This window comes from Ochlerotatus camptorhynchus, unplaced genomic scaffold (genome assembly GCF_037179485.1).
Source record: "Ochlerotatus camptorhynchus isolate MF236.1 unplaced genomic scaffold, CSIRO-AGI_Acam_v1.1 ptg000082l, whole genome shotgun sequence".
NCBI classification, from domain to species: Eukaryota; Metazoa; Arthropoda; class Insecta; order Diptera; family Culicidae; genus Ochlerotatus; species Ochlerotatus camptorhynchus.
This window is the reverse complement of record NW_027040572.1, coordinates 333010-354001: the sequence shown is the minus strand read 5'-3', so window position 1 is coordinate 354001 and position 20992 is coordinate 333010. Positions and strand designations below refer to the sequence as shown.

General features: G+C 37.1%; 1 protein-coding gene across 1 annotated transcript in view; it reads left to right on the top strand.

Moving 5' to 3' along the window:
* The window catches only part of lin-28, a 68073-nt gene that overhangs the window by 13420 nt on the left and 33661 nt on the right, over window positions 1-20992 (top strand). The window contains exons 2-4 of the mRNA XM_065217917.1: window positions 5281-5387; window positions 5447-5619; window positions 5681-5807. Of these exons, the coding sequence (XP_065073989.1) occupies window positions 5281-5387; window positions 5447-5619; window positions 5681-5807 (407 nt within the window). The remainder of the gene's footprint in view (window positions 1-5280; window positions 5388-5446; window positions 5620-5680; window positions 5808-20992) is intronic.

Genomic DNA, 20992 nt, shown 5'->3' with positions numbered 1-20992 from the left:
ACGATGGGACGTTGTCGAGTTGTTGAATAGCAACTATCGTGGTAACTCACCGATTACCTGTCGATCTGCCAAATTTGGAAAGACGTCTGCATTGAATTGTCTCGTATAATAATATTCCGCCCACTATATCACAAGAAATTGCGAGTAGCTGAGTGGAATAGATAAGTTAAGCATTGGGTATAGGACCAAGTCTCCCCTGGGTGGTGCCAAAAGATGAGCGCAATAGAATCATCAAGTTGCCATAAGGCACGGAATGAGACTATTGCATGGCTGGGTAGTCAAAGTCTTCCATTCGTTAGTCATTTCAGGTGGATTAGAACACGTTTAGGTGGGCGTTGGCCAGATTTGTATTTTTCAGATGTAATCCTGGATAGGACCCTGTCATTGAACGTCGCGTGAAAGTGGAACTTAATGAAGGCCTTAGTACATTTTCGTAGTTTTTAGTTTTCGGATTTGAAAGATCGTCGGTTACAGTGGCCTGCTTACTGAGCAGAAAAACGCGGTCCCAGGTCCTTACATATCAAAGAGATTTATGGTAAAATCGCTTGGTAATCGTGTATTTTGCGAAACTCGTTGTTGTCGTTGGTTCCGGGTTTGAATGGATACACAAATTTGAGCAACGGTATTATGTGATATGAGGGGCTCGGTGGCCTTAGAGCAACCGTTTTTGCTTACTGAGCAGAACATCATGAGTCTAATCTCAGGCCCATCCACATTCAAGATTCGTCAATCGTTTTATTTGTTAATATGGTAATAACAGCAACTCGGTGATTAAAAAGGTGCTCGTCTACCTAGTGGCAAACGTTTTTGCTTACTGAGCAGAAGACCGTGGGTTTAGTCCCAAGCTCCTTCGCGTTATATGATCGTTAGGACATCAATTCAGCTTATCGTTTACCAAAACGAACCCTGCTGCAAACCCAACCCTCTTATCCAACATCCCAGTGATTTCTCGTGGAAGTGCAGAGGTGTTCTCGGCTTCCATCAAAGCGAGTGTCATGTCAACACAATCCTTTCCATTCCTTTCTTGACCTGTGTTCGGGCGCGGCCGGCGCTGGTATTGCCTAATTTAAGATCACCAGTTTTTACACATTGAGGATGATTGCTAGTCCCAAGCATCGTCTATTGGTTCTCTGTGTAATTACAGCTGATCTGGCAGTAACAGAGTAGCAACCGTGGGCGGTCAATCAAGCTCAAGCTCAAGCTCAAGACAGTGACTATAGACAGTCAAGTTATAGACCGGTCAACGTGAGTTGGCGTATCCAAACAAACCGCCAAATCGTATGGAAAATGTTCGTTTTGGATACAACATGGCAGCACATTGACAGGTCTATTACTATGATCGCTGGGAAGGGACTTGACAATCGGGCAGCGACTTCGAGCCAATTTGCTGTCAAATCCGAGCCAGTTGCTGATTGGTCGATTTGACAGTAGCAATCGTGGAATAAAAAGGATAGAGGGCTCACTCTGATTGGCAGTGATGCCGGAATCAATGTTGACGTCAATGGCGTTGTTAATTGTTTATATTTGCAAAATTTAAGTTAAGTTGGAAAATAGGGTCCACGGCGTGCTTTAAGCGATGGATATTCTTGTTTGTTTATGGTTGTTTTTATTGTGTTAAGAGGCAACTAACAGTCAGCCTCAGAAGGTGTCATCAATGATGATCATCAAAAAGTGGGAACGAGTTAATGAAAATAACCACCCACAACTTCTGAAGCTTTTTCCAGCCTAAACACACAAAATACATCAACAACAAGTATTTCGAAGTTTGCTCTGATTCATTATCTTAATGCACTCACCTTTTATTCAAGCAATATCTCATTTTGTTGGGTAGATATCTGCTTTTCAATAACATCGAATTTATTTTTTGGCCTAGCACTACGACACACAAAAAATCATCACAATAAAAAAAAATCCAAGCCCCAAATTGAACACCGCTTATTTTACTCACTTCCAGAAGGAATACAGTATTTGAATTGTCTTCACTACATCTGCACATATATCTACTTTCACAATCTAATAAGTTAAACCCGATTTATAATGAAAATTAGTAGAAAAACTGTATTTTTATTCACGATTTACCGGTAAACAACGAAAGATCACAACAAGACTGACACATGCGCACATTATGAATGTATGCGTTAAGCTACGCATCCCATGTTTTATCCTAGCAGCAATCATTGGCCAATGTTGCCAAAACAGTTTCATGAAACTATTACATAAGATTCAGTAAAATAAATTCTATGATTGATAGAAGCATCTTTGTGCATAGCAACTCAATTATTTTCTATTCAGGAATATTTTATTTATTGAAAAGATAAAATCATCGCCCTAGATGACACTTTTCTATCGAAATTTTGTTTTAATAAAATTACATATTTTCTCTTTTGGGTAAACCGGCAACACTACTAACCAAAATATCATATGTTCGACCATATGATTATGCTGATGTTTACAAACAAACAACACAGTGTAGCTGTGCGTGACATCCTTATCATATACCTAGTCAATATTCGAACGATGCCGCGGAAATCGAAAGCACAAATAGCTGCACATAAACGAGAAGAACTTAAGAAAATCATTAGAGCTGGTGATACAGTGAAAAATGATAGTGAAGACAAGGAGTTTCCCGTGCGTGTCTTACCCGAAGACAGAGAAAATTAATATCGCTCCAATCAGTCAATTGATAAATGATAAATTTCAGTACGGCCTCAGTGGCCGCAAAATGTTTTTTGACAAATGTCATAATTTTATTTGTTGCATTCCTGATGATCATTTATCAACATATAATACACTTGCGTCCTTACTTTCACTGATATCAACATTTAACAAAATATATTTCAGGCGTTTCCGCAGACGGGAAAACTGTTTTAATAATAAAAACAGCGATAAAGGGCTCTGTTCATGACAGTTCGGTTAAGATGGGATGTAAGAGTAAGTGTCACATTGGATAAAAAAAAACTCTACTTCCAGGTGAGAGTTGAAGATAAAGTAATGGATTTCTTCGAAAATATGTTCCTTAAAAAAATAATAGAAAATGAGGTTGTAATTAAAAGTTAGTTCATTGGCAAACACAAATAATATAGATTGAATATCCAGATTCAGTGACATTTTTTTTGATTGGGGTCGTTTCACCATTTGATCGTCAGATCACAAGTCGTTTTTGGTACTTGGGTATTTTATTGTATTCTTACTATTAGGGTAAACGCTCCTATAGTAGCGGTACGTTAGAAGCGTTAGGTTCCTATAGTTGTGTATGGAGTCTCAATACACACCTATAGGAACCTAACGCTTCTAACGTACCGCAACTATAGGAGCGTTTACCCTACCATAAATAAATTGGCAGAATGGGGTGCATCATTCGAGTACTTTTGGGACGAACTCCTACCTGAGATTTTAAGAAAATATACTAAATATACTAAGCAGCATGATTTCAATACTACCCATCTATCAAATCTCATAAAATACGTAAGATGTAGCTGTATTAGTTTTTCATGATTTGTGATATTCTCGATAACACCAATACCACCAAAATGGAAAACAAATACAAGCAAGTGATTGATTGATTGACATTTGAGCCTTAAACAAAAATGATGTACAAGGTGCTAAGCTGCGGTAGAAACTCCGAATCAAATAAAAATAAAAATAGAAGAATCATTCTGCAATCCTGGCATCATCGGTCTACTCCGTCAAACACCATGCACTAATTTTCTACGGGCATTCATCAAAAACATTAAGAAGAGTGAGAAGCTGAATTGTCAAGTCCCGTCCCGGATATGACCGTCTGTTACAGTGACTAGAGTCGGTGTATAATGAGTCACGCCAAGAGAAAAACAGTTGAACTCGCATCACGGTTTTCGAAAGATTCCCTTTCTTTTAACTTGGCAACAGAGGACTTCTGCATCAACTTCAAATGACTTCTAGCGAGGAAAAAAAATAACGGCTGTAGTATATCATTATATCAGTGATTTTGTGGAATTATCTTAAGGGAAAATAGTAGAAATTGTCATTACTGATCATTACAAAACGTATCGCATGACAAATGTTATGCTCACTGTGTGTATATGATCATTTCTTCGGTTATATTTAATATTTAATTGCAATACCTTTCGTGGACCTTTCATAGCATCGTAATGCTTGTTTACTTTGCACGATAGGTAGCCGGTTTGACAGTTCAATAGGTAGACTTGGCTTCACTCTTGGCGTGACTCATTATACACCGACTCTAACAGTGACAACTCGTTCGTGAGGTGGATTTGAAAACGCGCGAATTTCTAATGCGTGTTGCAAAATGCATCGCACGTGTAATTTGACTAAAGATGTAAAACGATGTAATCAAATAAATTTTAAAATTTTCCCTTGATTACAAAAGTCTGTAAATATCTGTGAAAAAACTAAAAAGTATGTAAATGTCTGTCACGTAAAAAATATCTGTGAAAAAAATTAAAGTCTGTAAATTCACAGACATGTCTGTAAATCTGGCATCTCTGGCGCTATATATATCGCAGAATTTGACATGATTTTTTCATACGAGACCCGATGTGCTGCCCAACTGATTTGTGATCAGCCTCCTCCATCATCTTGCAAGCGTAGGAGTTGTGTAGAAGTAGACACTTTATTTCGCTTCCTGGTTTCAGATTTGAAAAAAAATTCTTATGAGGGCCTTGGACTATGACCGCGCCAATTCTACTCACGCCTCTGTATCATTCTTACATAATGCAACAGAAGAAAAAAACAAAATCATAAAACCCCCATCTTAGAAAAAGGGGAAAAACTAATTCCCGAGGAACAATAAAAAAAAGCAAAATTTGACGCATGAATGACGAGATTTCTAGATCGGTGCAAAACGCACAGGGAAAGCGAACACGTTCGTCCTCTGACTGTGCCTGCCTGCCTGCCGAGAACAAAACAACAAAAACAACATTCCTTGTCATAATTCGCAGCAAGAAAAACCGTTAGACAGGTAGCGGATTCATTTCATCATAGAAATATTGTTTTTCTCCTCAAGAGTTGAACGAACAGAAGGACGACGACATTTTACATAAATAGTTGATCGGCGGCTTTTCAGAAACAAACAGGAAACTATAAGGTTTCTGCTTCTGCTCTCGGGGTTTACTCAACTTCAAACCGGAAAGGTGTCACTTTTATCTTGGGATTTCAATCGAAGATTTTTTTAATTTCTCCACTCGCGACTGACGTTAATCTGATAGTTTTGACCCCATCCGATGGCTTTTGATGCGTGAGTTATGAGCTGATGCTTGATTCTTCTTCTTTTTTTTACAGAAGGAAAGACCCAACCGAGGCGGGGACTCTGCAAGTGGTTCAACGTGATCAAGGGATGGGGTTTCATCACACCGGACGACGGTGGACAGGATGTGTTTGTTCATCAGGTAAGGGGACTGGATGAGGGAATTTTTGTCAGAATCATGCTAATTTCGTTGGCTTCTAGAGCGTTCTTCAGATGGAGGGATTTCGATCGCTGGGGCAAAATGAACCGGTGGAGTTTGAAGCCAAGTTGACTGATAAGGGATACGAAGCGACCAAGGTCTACGGGCCGTCACTGAGTCAGTGCAAAGGCAGCGAATTTAGGCCACGTGCCAAGCGGAAGTACCGGAAGATGAGGTAGGTTTTGAGTGGTGGCGTATGTGCAATGCGATATTAACAGAAGATCAATTCTCGACAGATGCTACAATTGCGGTGAATTTGCCAACCATATTGCTCAGATGTGCGCTTTGGGTCCTCTTCCGAAACGGTGCCACCATTGCAAGGGCGAAGACCACTTAGTAGCGAACTGCCCGAGTAAGCCAGCGGTAAGCCAATACGATATGATTTAAGGTTTAAATTCGCACGATACTTGAAGTCAAGCAAGCAACTGTTGTGGTGTGAGTTTTCATCAAGCATTGCCGTATTTTCGTAAACATAGCTGCTTGAGTTCGTTTGCAGTGATGAAAATAAGCCGGGTAAAGGAGGGGGGGATGTCAATTTTCATATTTTTTCAATGACTATCTGGTTACCACCTAAAATGAAACTATTCAATAGGTTCTTTTGATGCTACATCAATGTAGAGTGCGCTAGGCGATTATGAGAGGAAATGTCATCCAAACCAAACATAAAAATAACGATTTTCTAAACTCAAAATACAGAAATACGATTTTGGCAACAAGCCCAAAAATTTAGTGTTGCCGTAATCTAACCGTGCCAAAATCGAATGATTTTTTTTTTAATTTTATTTATGATTTCGTTGATTTTGAACCACCGTGAGTCATCTTTATGACATAGTCGGTATAAATGATTATCCTTTTATTGAAAACTGTTTTCACAAGGAGCAAAAACACATTATTTTTAAATTCTATTCAATTTTGACACGGTGTCAAAACTGAACCATTTGCCAAAAACTATAACTTTATATCCCATATGGAAGATCAAACTGAAAATCTATCACCCGTAAAATGTATTTTACTAATTGCATGGTGGCCATTGGCGTAGCAATAAAAAATTTATCGGAGGCTATGAGGGCCTGTGGCATTTTTTTGATTTGTTAAACCGTGATTAACCCTTAAAAGTCCGGGACAAACATTTTATTTTCAAAAAATTGTATTTCAGAGAAGCCATGGCTGAGCATGGCATTATGAGAGATTTAAATTTTACCATATGGAACCATAATCCGGAATATCCAGAACCGGTTCTACGGTCACCATTTAGCTCTATGGTTATCATTTTGAGATCATCGAGTAGAAGTGATTTGATATGTCGCATGATATGGTTATGTGAGATAATAAATTTGACCATATAAAACCATAATCCGGAACATCCGGAATCGATTCCAAGGTAAACATGGGTTATTATGATTGTTCTTTATTATTTTCTCGAGTTACAATAACAAATCATATGTTGTCGCAATGATAAGTAAGATATATGATAAAGATTGAAAAAACACTCCCGTGCCAACACATCCTAGAATATATAACAAAGAGGGAGGGGCCTTAGGTGGAGTACCACCCAACAGATGTAAGAACCACTCTCCGGAATTATGTTAAAAAAATTAAATTTATTCGGCCATGGTATTTCTGAGATACACATTTTTTAAAATAAAAAAATTGTCCCGGGCTTCAACGGGTTAAATAGAAACTCTGGAACTGCCATTAAATCAAAAGGCGTTAAGGCTATTTGTTATTTTATTTTCCACTTCGTCCAATAATACGACCTATTATGGCGAAGCCTACTATTATATTAATGGTGAAACATAAAATTTTATTGTATTTATTTCATAAGCCTTATAAGCATACTGATGATAAACAAGCAATGATCGTTTGTTCAAGCTTTTTGTGTTGAAATTATAGTATTGTATATTTGTATTGTATAGTATTGTTATAGGATTTTAAGGATCTCAAACTTAAGAAAATTCTCATGTTAGATAATATTCAGGGTTAGAGCTTCCATCCCGGGACGTCCCGGGATAAAAAATCCCGGGAACGTCTTAGAAGTCAAAAGCCACTCATTTGATTTCAGAGAACTTCCTAAAGGTTCGTAAAACGTCGTAAAAGTTCAGGGACTGTTATAGATCTACAGGATACTTCGTAGAATTTTTATCAACTTCGTACAATTTTAGGGAACTACGTTGAATTTTTTAAAGTGCAGCAAATAGGAGTTCAGTTAACTCTGAGAATGCTCAGCGAACTTTGTACAACTTCAGTGAACTTCGTAGAAGTGCAGCGAAGTTTGTTGAACTTCAGCAACAACTTCAGAACGTTAGAGAAATTTCGTGAATCTTGTAGAAACTTTGAGAACTTCGTTGATGTTCGGGAATCGTTTCTTTAATTCCATCGAACTTCGTAAAATTTCAGCAACTTTGTCGATGTTCAGGGGACAGCGTAGCTTTTCAGGAAATTTAATAGGTATTCGGAGAAATTCACAGAGCTTCAGAGAATTTCGTATACATTCAGAGAGCTTTGTTAAAATTTGGGAAAACTTCATAGAAGTGGGAACTTCTGTTTGGGGAACTTTGATTATTCCAGGAAACTTCATAGAAGTGGTCCAGGTCCATTTCTTAATTTATTGATTTATTTATTTATTTATTTATTTATTTATTTATTTGTCGACAATCAGTGTAGACCGTTTTACAATTTTACTTAAACGCTAATTGTTACAATTTTACTTCAAGTACTTGCAAAACATTTATATTTTATTATTGATACCTAGCTAACCTATTGAAGAAAGTTTTTTTAAGCGTACTTTTATTCATTGATATGTCAATAGATTCACTGTATGTATTATAGCAAGAAATCATTCTATTCAATGGGCTATTTTTGGGATAGTCTGTTCTATGATTGTTGATGCTAAACAAATTTCTATTCCGCAGTGAGCGAGTGGGAGCATAAAAAATAATATTTTCCAAAATCTCGGGGCTGTTAACTCTTTGCGAAATCACATCGTTTATAAAAAGCAATGATTGCGAACTCTCTTCGCTTTTTGAGCTCATATAAATTAATTAGCATACAACGCGATGCATAAGATGGAAGTGGAAAACTCGCCCTACCCAACTTTCTTAGAGCAAACAACAAGAACTGCTTTTGTAATGCGGTTTACATGTGTACCATGATATGGTTGCCCAAACTTTGCTAAACTATTGGAGAAGAGGCCTCGAATATGCTACGTAAAGTGTTTTGTTCGTGTAGGGATCATTTAAGTGCAAACTAAATTTTTTAATGGTACCGAGCATGTTGCTTGCTTTGTAGATAATGTTATTGTAGTGATCAGTAAAGGTTAACTAGTAAGTAAAGGAAGTACACTCGACTCCAAGGATAAATTAAACAGCCATAATAAAGGTTTTGCTAGCTCCTGACTTTAAAAAATAGGTGGTAAACCATCCGGTCCAGCACCCTTTGAAGCATCCTAGGTTTCAAGACCACGTATAATTTCATTGACAGTTAAATTATCAACTGCGATGTTCTTCATTGGCTTGTGGAGATACAAAAAATATTGATAAATCAACTAAATCTTGCTCATTCTCATCGTGAATTGTATAAACGCCCTGAAAGAAGTCAGCAAATAAGTTACTAATCTGACTAGGAGTATTGACCAACCTACTGTCTAATTGCATTTTTGATGGAAAGCTCTTGGATTTTTGCATTTCTTCAGCATAGTTAAAAAAGGTTTTTGGGTCTGACTTAATGTTAGTTTTAATCCCTTTTGTGCTCTTCATATGCATTTTCAATTTCTAAATTAAGTTGGTCACAAGTGGTAAGATAATAGGTAAAATTTTCATTTTTTTTTTTGTTTCTCTTGTACGCTTTATGAGCTTTCTACTTTCTATTTCTAAGATTTATTATCGGTCTATTTTACCAAATTGGTGCTTTTGCATTCGTTTTTTTTTCTTTTGCTTCATGAGCACTGTCTGTTCTATAATAGAATAAATAATCTGATAGAATACATCAACTGCATGTTCTGCATCATGACTACGGATTACAAGTTGCCAATCTATACTGTTCAATTTATTATGGAGCTATCAAAAAAGTCTGCCTTACTGAAATCAAAATAGGGGTCTTACAAATTGTTATGCACCATTGCGGTTTTTTCAACTATCTTTATGGAGTATGCAAAAGCAGTGTGGAACACTTCATTTTTCCAAAGAGGAGAAGATGACTCTGACACGCAAAAATCATCAGTCATGGTAGTAAATAGCAAATCTAACTAGCAATTATTTTGATTTTTTATATGATTTGCTTGATTTAATGCAATTTCTGTAACAAAGTATGAAGTGTTTCATTTTCCCCTTTAATCGGAATCAAAATGGATTCATTTTCGTCTTCAACAATAAAATTAGCTGCCCGTTGATTAAAATATCCGTTTATGTGAACGTTTGCTTCAGCCTCGAATTTCGAGATATTACAATTTTTCAAATGCTTCTTTTTTGGCATGTTCTGGTGGAAAATTCACAACCGCGAAAATATGAGCTCGATCACCAATAATTTATTTGACCCATACATGGTCAAACTCTTTGTTCTAACTAACTAACTAACTAACTGCTATTAACACACTTTAATTACAGGGAACTTTGTTAATGGTTTTGTGAGTTTGTGGAATTCCGTAGAAGATCAGGAAACGTTGTAGAACTTCACAAAACTTTGCAGAAAATCATCGAAAATCCTTAAAGTTTAAGAAACTTCATAATAATGCAGTGAAATTTGTAGAAGTTTATTACGGGGAATTTTGAAAAAGATCAGGAAACTTCAAAAAAAATTCTGCAAACTTGCCAAACTTCTTGGCAACATTTGTAGATGTTCTGGAAATTTCGTAGAGGCTCAGGTAATTTCATTTCTTAGAAAAGGTTCTGGTTCTTTCCAGATGTCGGGAGAAGTTGATGAATGTTATGCGATCGCAAAAACAATTATAGATCTTAATAAAACCAGAGAACTTTGTAGAAGCTCAGCATAAGGGAACTTTGTACATAATTACGGAAGATTGTATGAATTATTTGAAATTCGTACAAGTTCAGTAAGCTGAGCAGAAATTCAGTTGTAGCTATGAAAAAATCTGAGAACTTCGTAGAAGTTGACGGAAAATCCCATGAGTTCATTGTTATTTAAGGAACTTCATAGAGGTTTTGACTAAGTTTAAGTTCAAGAAACTTCTTGAAAGTACTAGAATATTCGCATAAGTTCCGTAAGCGTCGTGAAATATTCGATAGCTTTGTTGATATTCACGGTTTTTCGATGAGATATCAATAAAGTTCTCTGAATATTATTCAAGACTTTTCAAATTTATCTAGTATTGTTCTGAAGATCTGCAACTGTTCAAAAATTCAAATAACGTCTTTCAGACATCCTTCCAAGACGGAAGTTTGGCTAGAGAGTATTTAAGGGATATACAGCTGGTGGGAGATATAAAGCCCTCTGGATATTTTTCAAGATTAATTCTTTATTTTTTTTCTATTATAATTCTTAATATATTAAACTGATTAAAAAATTAAAATTACGTTAGATATTCCCTCAAGATTACCGGTTGATCAGATATAAGTGAATTTAGTTTGATTAGGAAATATAGAGATCTTAAACTGGTCAAAAATTCAATTGGATCTCCCAAGATAGCATATCGGTAAGAAAGTACTTTAAATATCTCCAGCTGATCGAAGATTTCAATAAATTCCTCTAAATATTTTTCAAGGTTTCAGGTTGATCAAGCATTATTGTGAAGATATTCTTCCAAAACTGCAAATTGATAAGGAAGCATTCAAAAGATCTCCAGCTAATCAAAGAATTCAGTGAAGTAAAATTGCAGATCCTTTCTAGACTGTAATTTTATAAAAAATTTAGTACATGAATATTGAAAGAAAATAATTATGAATTTTAATAATTACACTATAAATATAACTGGAAACTATTCAAACATTTTTTTTTTCTAAATAGAAATATATCAAATAACCAACTGTTTCGAGCTCATGGACCAACTTTGAATCTCCCGGACCTAAAAAAATCTTGAATAACAGTATTAGAAGAATCATGAAAAATCAGATTGTAATTAAATTTTCTTCAGGTTCTTTAAGACAGGGGAAACCGCTCTAATGTTGGCCTATGGAACTAAGATTGGGCCCTTTACTAAAAATAAGCTATTTATCAATTTTATCTAGATGAACACGTCATTGGGACGGTACTAATGGACATTTTTGGTTGCTCTTAAAAATATTGTCGATTGATGAATCTATGTATGGGCTCAAATGAGGGGCATTTAGGCCAACATTACATCCATTTCCCCTAGCTACCGGATTTCAAATGCCCAGATTAACAAGACAATTATAAAACATTTATCAAGAAAAAAAAAAATTCCGATACCCCAACTAAATAACTCTCAATATCCAAATCCAAGTCCAAAATTTAACTTTTATTCCATTCCAGGAATAAACTTCAAACTTTTACTTTGACTATATGTTTTTTAGTATTACTTCTACGTGAAGTCAACGATTTACATAGTTGAAGATGCTAATTTCAAATAACAGACTGTAGTGGTAATTTTTATACGATAGATGGAGTAGATGAAAGCATAGTGTTGATAGTTCCGTTAGAGTACGGCAGTGTGAAGATTGTATATAGATATTAGAATAGCGAACTAGGACAACTTTTGAGGAAGGTACAAATCGGTTTTTTCATCTCTCTTTACCAAACTCCCCCTTTGGAGAGGGATGGTGAGGGGTGTCCCCCCCCCCCGCCACCACTGGCAAAAAGAGATGAAAACCGACCCGTTCAAGTACCAACTGTGTGTTTGAAACAATTCTACCGATTTTTACCGCACTGTCAATGGTCGAAAGGTACAGTAGCAACACCTACCCCACCCGTGTCCCCTCGAGATCGTCAAGTCGACGATGACAGGAGCACATATCGTGGTAGGGGTAAACAATAGTTGCAATTCAATCTTGAATCTTTGAATCAATTGAAATCTTCACTTTCGTCGTCGCTTATGCCATAGATCAGTTTACCCCCAAAATAGTGTGTAAAAATCCTGTGTACCCACCCTGATCCAACAACCTTCTTAAGCGCCTGAAGTCGGTTAAAAGATCACCTCTTTAAAAACTGTCCAAGAATCGTAACTCCTACATACGGTCGTATTACCTCGCCTGCAACAGTAAATAGATTCAAACGGCTAAACAAGAAACTGTTTCATACTTATCTGCGTCGAATTCAACGTAATTTAAAAGACAATCCTAAGAGGTTCTGGTCATATATCGACGAAAAGCGGAAGGAAATAGGACTACCTTCAACCATGAAGCTCGGCTTCTTCTCTTCCGGCCATAACTGACCTTTTCAAAGAACAATTCTCAGCAGTATTTACTGACGAATCATTTGAGCTACATCTGGTGACTGATGCTGCAGCTAATGTACCTCCCCGCTATGCCATTGGTCCTCTTCCACGGATATCACATAATACTGTTGAATCAGCTTGCGCTCGGTTGAAATGCTCACCAAACCCCGGTCCGGACGGCACCATCTATCATCTTGAAGAAGTGTAGCTCTGCTCTCTCGCATCGTCTAGCTATTATTTTCAACCGCTCGCTCTCATCCGGATCTTTTCCTTAAACATGGAAGATATCATTCGTTTTTCCCGTGTACAAAAAAGGCGATAAACGGCGCCGGTGGTGTAGTGGTAAGCGTGATTACCTCTCACCCCAGCAGGCCTGGGTTCAATCCCAGTCGGCGCCGCCGGGATGTTCTGAGGCATAACATCTCTGATCACGCCTTCCTTCGGATGGGAAGTAAAGCCGTTGATCCCCGGTTCATGGGTCGATAGGTAGGGTTCAGGTGTGGGAGCTGCCTTCCTGGCACGTCGGAAGCATTGGTGCTCAGCACGGAAAACAAGATCGACGGAAAAAACAAACCAAAAGGAAAAAAAAAGGCGATAAACGAGAGGTTTCAAACTACAGAGAAATCGCTGCACTATGTGCTACGTCTAAACTATTTGAGCTGATTGTCCTCGACTTCCTCAAGCATCATTGTCTCAACTACGTTTCCGCGACACAACATGGGTTCATGCCGAAGAGACCCACCTGCACCAATACACGTCCTTTATCATCAAGACTATAGAAGCTCACAAGCAGGTTGATGCCATTTATACTGATTTTTCAGCTGCTTTCGATAAAATCAACCATGAAATCTTGATTGCAAAGCTCGAACGTCTTGGTTTCTCTGGTTCGTTGCTAGACTGGCTAAACTCTTATCTGGTTGGTCGTTCAATGTCGGTCAAAATTGGTAATACTATATCAGAACCATTCCATGTCACATCTGGTGTTCCACAGGGCAGTCATATTGGACCATTCTTATTCTTGCTGTACCTGAATGACGTCAACCTAGTGCTCAAATGTTTTAAGCTCTCGTATGCCGATGACTTCAAACTCTATTATGTAATAACCTGTGAAGAAGATGCACATTTCCTTCAGAAAGAACTTAACCTTTTTTGCAAATGGTGCGCAACTAATCGTATGAGCTTGAATGCCAACAAATGCTCAGTAATTTCCATTGGACGTATACGTTCTGTCATTTCATTTGATTACACCATTGCCGGAATATCTCTAAAGAGAGAATCTACTGTTAAGGATTTGGGTGTTCTCTTAGATTCGAAACTTACTTTTAAAGATCATGTAGGATATATAACCTCCAAAGCTTCTAAATGTCTGGGCTCGTGCTGCAAAAGAATTCTCTGATATTCACTGTTTGAAGCTTGAATACGCTCTACATTGGAGTATGCAGTTGTGGTCTGGGATTCTTACTATCAGAACAGCGTACAGCAAGTAGAAGCTATCCAACATAAGTTTATTCGCTTTGCTCTTCGACGTTTGCCTTGGAATGATCCATATAATCTCCCTAGATATGAAGATCGTTGTAAATTAATTGACCTTGACCTTCTGGAGGTTCGTAGGAATGTCACTAAGGCTTGTTTCATATCTGATGTTGTTCAATCTCACATAGATTGTCCTACAGTGTTATGTGAGTTGAATTTTGATATTCGTCGTCGTACTCTCCGTTCTCATCAATTTATGCGTATATCGACATTCCGTACTAATTATGGCTATAATGAGCCTTTTAGTAGTATGTGTCGTGTGTTCAACCGTTGTTACCATGTCTTCGACTTTCATCTGTCACGTTCCATTAATAAAAATAGGTTCCGTGAAGTGCTCAGTTAGTAAATTATAGGTAGTAGTAAGAAATAGAATAAGGTCGTATTTTGTTTAGTCTTAAGTTAATAATGTATCATTTGGAATGTACTGTTCTGTTGATGCGAAAAGATGAGGAGGTTTTATACCCATTTGAGAAAAAAAGTTTTTATAAGCTCCACTCAAATGGGCTTTTCTCTGCTCCCAATAAAGAATAAAGAATAAAAAATAAAGAGATATTTCGAGGAGAGCTGCACGGAAATATGAAATAATTCAAACGGAATCTAATTCTCAAAATCGTACAAACATTTCATTACAGAATTTAAACGAAGGTAGTTTCAAGAGATTTTCTAAAAGAATTCATAAGAATTTTTTTAAGAAAGATATAAAATTGGGAGGGTTTGACAGGAAATTTGTAGCATATTTCCTAAGAAACTCTGAGTACAGCTCCTGAAGATTCTATAGAAATTGCCAAGGGAATTCCATAGAGAGTTTCACGAGAATTCCTAGAAAATTCCAAGAGATACTTTTCAAGAGCATTTTGATAAGCATTTCAAGGAAATCATGACGAAAATTTCTATGAAATTTGGAGATGAAATCAAAAAAAAAATGGATAATAATTTTTAAAATTCTCAATGGCATACCAAGAGATCATGAGCTGTTCTTTGACTTACAAAAGCTTAAGAAAGCTTCATCTGAAAATGCTAAAAAGTTATACAGTCGAGATTCCTATAACACGTTAAAAATAGACCGTGCTATAGAAATTGGCAATAACGAATATTTCCGGCAGTTCCGGATTATCCAGCAGGTAATTTCAAGAGCCGCAGGGTCCATATTATTGTCACAACTCCTAATGTATTCTAAAAAGGCGTTTATAAGTGGTTTCGAAAGAAATACGGTTTTCTTGGACCAGTTTCATAAATTGACCACTTTTACGGTTGTTCCGGATCCTCCAGTGGATCCCCACGTGGCCTCCAGTCCACGGTCACAGTGCTGATTTCACCTGTTACACTTGTGAATCTGGCTCTGAAAAAAACTACAGAGCTTTAGGATCAGTTTCATGAACTGACCCCTTTAATTGTTGATCCTGACCTTCTGGAGGGTCACCATGTAGCAGCCAGGGTAAATATTTCGGTGGAAACTCCAAATTAATTCCTGTGAGACATGTGTACGTGGCTTCTAAAAAACAGCGTATTTATACTTTATACCTGTTTTAACTTTACGAGGAAACATGGTTTGTCTGAAATTCAATTTTTTCATACTCTGATGTTTCCTTGATAATTAATGATGTTGTTTGATTAGAAAATGTCGCGTTCGCAACACTCATCTTTAAAGGTATGTAATGCGTTGCTTACTATTTGTGTCGAAGACATACCACAATTGGCAAATCAAAGTTGGCACTCGTGGAGAATAGAAGAACTATGAGAGTGATGATGGTTCCATAATTTTACACGGTGAGGTATACGATTGCAATCTTAAAATGCTTTTATTTTGCAAATGGAGCATTTTATTTGAATCTGGTTAATGCTACGTTAGTAGAAGGACTACTTAATAGACATATAATAAAGAAAAAATAATTTCTTTTCAGATTTTTATGTGTAGACATAGATTTCAGCTTTTCTACAACTGTAGCAGCAACCAGATTTAAATAAAATGCTCCATTTCCAAAATAAAAGTATGTTAAGATTACACTCGTATACCTCACCGTGAATAATTTTGAAACCATCATCACTCTCATAGTTCTTCTATTCTCCACGAGTCCCAACTTTGATTTACCAATACGTTTAGTTAATGATTGTGATGACAGCTATTGTCGAATGACGTACCGTTTCACCTTAAAGTTCAAACGTAACATGCCAATCCTAAATGCCATATCACTACTTTCTCTACTTTCCACCAGACGTAACGGCAGAGGCGTGCATCAAAAACCGAGTGCACCACCACCGAACAAGGATATCATCATGAGGCCAATCAAGCAGCAATAAGGATAACCAAGGATTACACCGTCGGCGACGTAGTTATCGTCGCCACCGCCATTGACACCGTTATGGCAGAGAAAGGTTCGCATCTCTGCTACAATCAACACCTTGCACGCTATTTCAAAACTTACAAAATTTGGTGGAATGCACCCAGTTTAGTCAAAACTAAACCAACCCAAAAATGGGTAAACCACGTTGGAAATGGCAAGTTGACATATCGGATTCAGGTCAATGTTGTTCAATTGCCAAATTGTAACTCTTAACAGAGTTTACCTATTTTTGATTAAGTTCTAACCGAACTGGGTGAATTCCACCAAGATTTGGGGAGCTAGGAAATAACGTGAGAATATGTACCTCATGCACGCAACATTACCACAGCATAGTACAAACGTAAACCAACGATTCCTAATAAGAAGCAAAGCAAATCCTCGAACCACTTATCAAGAGTTCCATACAATGTAGAATGCAAGCTAACAGTGTTGTAGTTGTACCCGCTTTGGGAAGGGGTGTTTCACTTTTGTCCACACTTCTCGCGTGTTCTCATCGCCAAATGACTTTTTATTTTTATTTTTATAAAATATATACGTATAGGTTAACCAGTAAGCATCAACGGAAACGAATGGAATCTATTCCATAAGATTAGACGTTTAGGTTAGGAGTATGGATTTGGACCCAGTTGAATAATGCCGTTAAACGATAGATGTTTGCTAGGATCGGAGTGCATGTGTAAATACAGTATGTGCAATTAATGCAGATTGTAAGAAGAAAACTAAATAATAGTAACCATTCTATGAGGAAGCAGGTTAAAAATAGAAACGATTTTCTTTATTTATAACAGATTCAGTTTAAAAAGATTTATATCAAATGCATTCTTGAAACCATATAAAAAAGTCTACCAATCATCCGTTATCGATAGTTACTAGAAACGACATTCTGGAACATTGTAAGTTGCTACCAAGGGAGCGAACCATTTTGTAGTCACTATAGCTAAGAAGCGGAGAGTTTGATTTAATAAAACAAAAAATATTAGCTTTATTTGAATAAGGTTGATTAAGTTTACTGCTAATGATGACACCCGGGGAATCGTCACTTCTGGGAATACATATGAACGGGAGCGGGACATTTTGTTTAAGGACGTTTCGCCGAAGGTCATTTCAGCGAATGGGTAATTTCGCCGAATATCATTTCGCCGAAGAGCAAGCCATTTTCTACGGTTTTGAACTTTTCTCAATGTTCAGTAAATTTTGAAATCAGTCTCGAAAAAATATTAAGAAGGCTCCGTTTTTTCAAACAGGCTATTCTACCAACTATTCAAATGAAATGCATACTTCTTTTGTACATGAGCTGTTCTGATTTCAGTCCTTCTTTTGAACATGAGCTAAGATGAACTGATTCCAGAAATTTTCAAATAATAGATATGTTTGATTTATAGGAATGCTTCCTTCTTTTGACCATGCTCAGTTCTTTCGAGTTGTACTGATTTAGGAAATTTTTAAATAATCAATGTTTTACTTTTGTAGAAATTTTTCTTTCATGTTTAAAGACCAGTTCTTTCGAGTTGCTTTACATGGGAATATCTATTATTTAAATGAGTTCCAAATTCATTTTCATTGTATATTGATTCATGATTAAAATTCGGTGAAACGTCCTTCGGTGAAATGATACAGCCCCATATGTACCGTATATTTCCGTTTTTGGTAATACGGAACACAAAACGAAATTATTTTCAAATTCGAAGTACAGGTATACCTCGATGTTAAGCTCATTTTCGTATCTTAAATGTGCATAAAACCGAACTGTATATTCAATCAAAACACAACATAATTAGAAAATTCCGTTTTTTTTAAATAAATATAAACTACACACTTAGTTTTTTCCATCGAGCTCGGCTGTGCAAATCTCGACAAAAAAAGATTTACTGAGATCTGAGCAAACATTTCATTTGTTTGCTGAGATTCAACAAAGCAAATCCGAGACTCCGCAATCAAATGTCACTCTTGCTGATACCTCAGTGATCTTATTTTGCCGAGATTTGCACAGCCGAGCTTGGAAGAAAAAAAAATAAGTGTGCATGAGAAATTAAATTTGAAAACATGAGCTGGATCCTGGATGGCCAAGAACTGGTCTTTCGGAAAATTCGAAACATTTGTAAAAATGGAAAAAAAAAATAACATGCGCGCTTAATTTTTTGTTGCCGAATCTCGGCAATTTTTGCCAAGATTTGCACAGTCGAGTGCTCAGCAAAATTGACGTTTGGTTGCTCAGTCTCGGAAAATGATATGCTGAAGATCTAAGTTAAATTGCCGAGATTTGGCGGAAAAAAGTAAGTATGTGCATAACTTTGAATTTCATTAAATCAGTTGGCAATATCGAGCCAAAAAATGTGAACTACTTTTGCTGCTGTCTGAAGACCTTAAAAACTAGTTTTTCTTACGTAAAAAATCACGAAAAATCGATTGATAATGGTTTCATCGACGGCAAATGAAGGTAGGTTGCCTCTTTTTCTCCCTTTTCCTTGAAATTTCCATTGATCTGAGAGAATCCTTGCCCTTGATCCGAAATTAAAAGCATTTCATTAATGAAAAATGTATGTAAAACATAGTTTCACGTTAAAAATAATTGCACAGCAGTTAATGGTAAATTTTACCCGTACACTGGAACCTCCATTTACGAACCAAAACGGGGGTTCGTAAATCGAATTAGTGCGTAAAAAAAACCTCGTTATTTGGGATTTACTTCGTAAATAGAAAACTCGTTATTTGGGATTTACTTCGTAAAAAGAGGTTTTTGAAAATATTGTCAAATACCCCACAATATGGATATTTTTGGAATCGGAGTGACGTGTAGGGACCGGAAATCGATGTCTGACGCCATTTTTAAATCCAAGATGGTGGCTTCCGGTTACAGGAAAACATGGAAATTCTGTCAAATACCCCACAATATGGGTATTTTCGGAATCGGAGTGACGTGTAGGGACCGGAAATCGATGTCTGATGCCATTTTTAAAACCAAGATGGCGGCTTCCGGAAACAGAAAAAATTGGAAATTCTGTCAAATACCCCACAATATGCGTATTTTTGGAATCGGAGTGACGTGGAAAGACCGGAAACCGATGTGTGGCACCATTTTTATATCCAAGATGGTGGCTTCCGGTAACAGAAAAACTTCAAAATTCTGTCAAATACCCCACAATATGGGTATTTTTGGAATCGGGGTGACGTGTAGGGATCATAAATTGATGTCTGACGCCATTTTGAAACCCAACATGGCGGCTGCCGGTTACAAGAAAACAGAAAAATACCGTAAAATACACAACAATATGGATATATTTGGAATCGGGTGACCTGTGAGAATCGAGAATCCATGTCTGACGCCATTTCGAAATCCAAGATGGTGACATCCGGTTACAGAAACACTGGGAAATACTGTCAAATACTCAACAATATGGGTTGTTTGGAATCGGGGTGACCTATTAGGACTGAAAACCCATGTCTGACGCCATTTTGAAATTCAATATCGCAACTTCCGGTTACATAAAAACATAAAAGTAATACTACATAGCCTAAAATATGGGTATCTTAAGAATCGGGGTGACGTGGTGGTATTTGCCAATTTTTCTGTAACCGGAAGCTGCCATCTTGGATTTCGAAATGACTTCAGACATCGATTTCCGGTTCTTAGACGTCACTCCATTTCCAAAACTACCCATATTGTGGGGTGTATGACAGAATTTCCAAGCTTTTCTGTTACCTGAAGCCACCATATTGAATTTCAAAATGGCGTCAGACATCGATTTCCGGTCCCTACAAATCACTCCGATTCCAAAAATACCCATATTGTGGGGTTGAATTTCCTAGTTTTTCTGTAACCGGAAGTCGCCATCTTGGCTTTAAAAATGGCATCAGACATCGATTTTCGGTCCCTAAACGTCACTCCGATTTCAAAAATACCCATATTGTGTGGTATTTGGCAGAATTTCCATGTTTTTATGTAACCGGAAGTCACCATCTTGGATTTCAAAATGGCATCAGACATTGATTTCCGGTCGCTACACGTCACTCCGATTCCAAAAATACCCATATTGTGGGGTATTTGGCAGAATGTCCAAGTTTTCCTGTAACCGGAAGCCGCCATCTTGGATTTTAAAATGGCGTCAGAAATCGATTTCCGGTCCCTACACGTCACTCCGATTCCAACAATACCCATTTTGTGAGGTATTTCACAGTATATCCCAGTTTCCCAAAACCAAAAAAAAAACTCGTTATTTGGAATTTACTTCGTAAAAAGAAAACTCGTTATTTGGGATTTACTTCGTAAAAAAACCTCGTTATTTGGGATTTACTTCGTAAAAAGAGGGACGTAAATTGAATACTGCGTA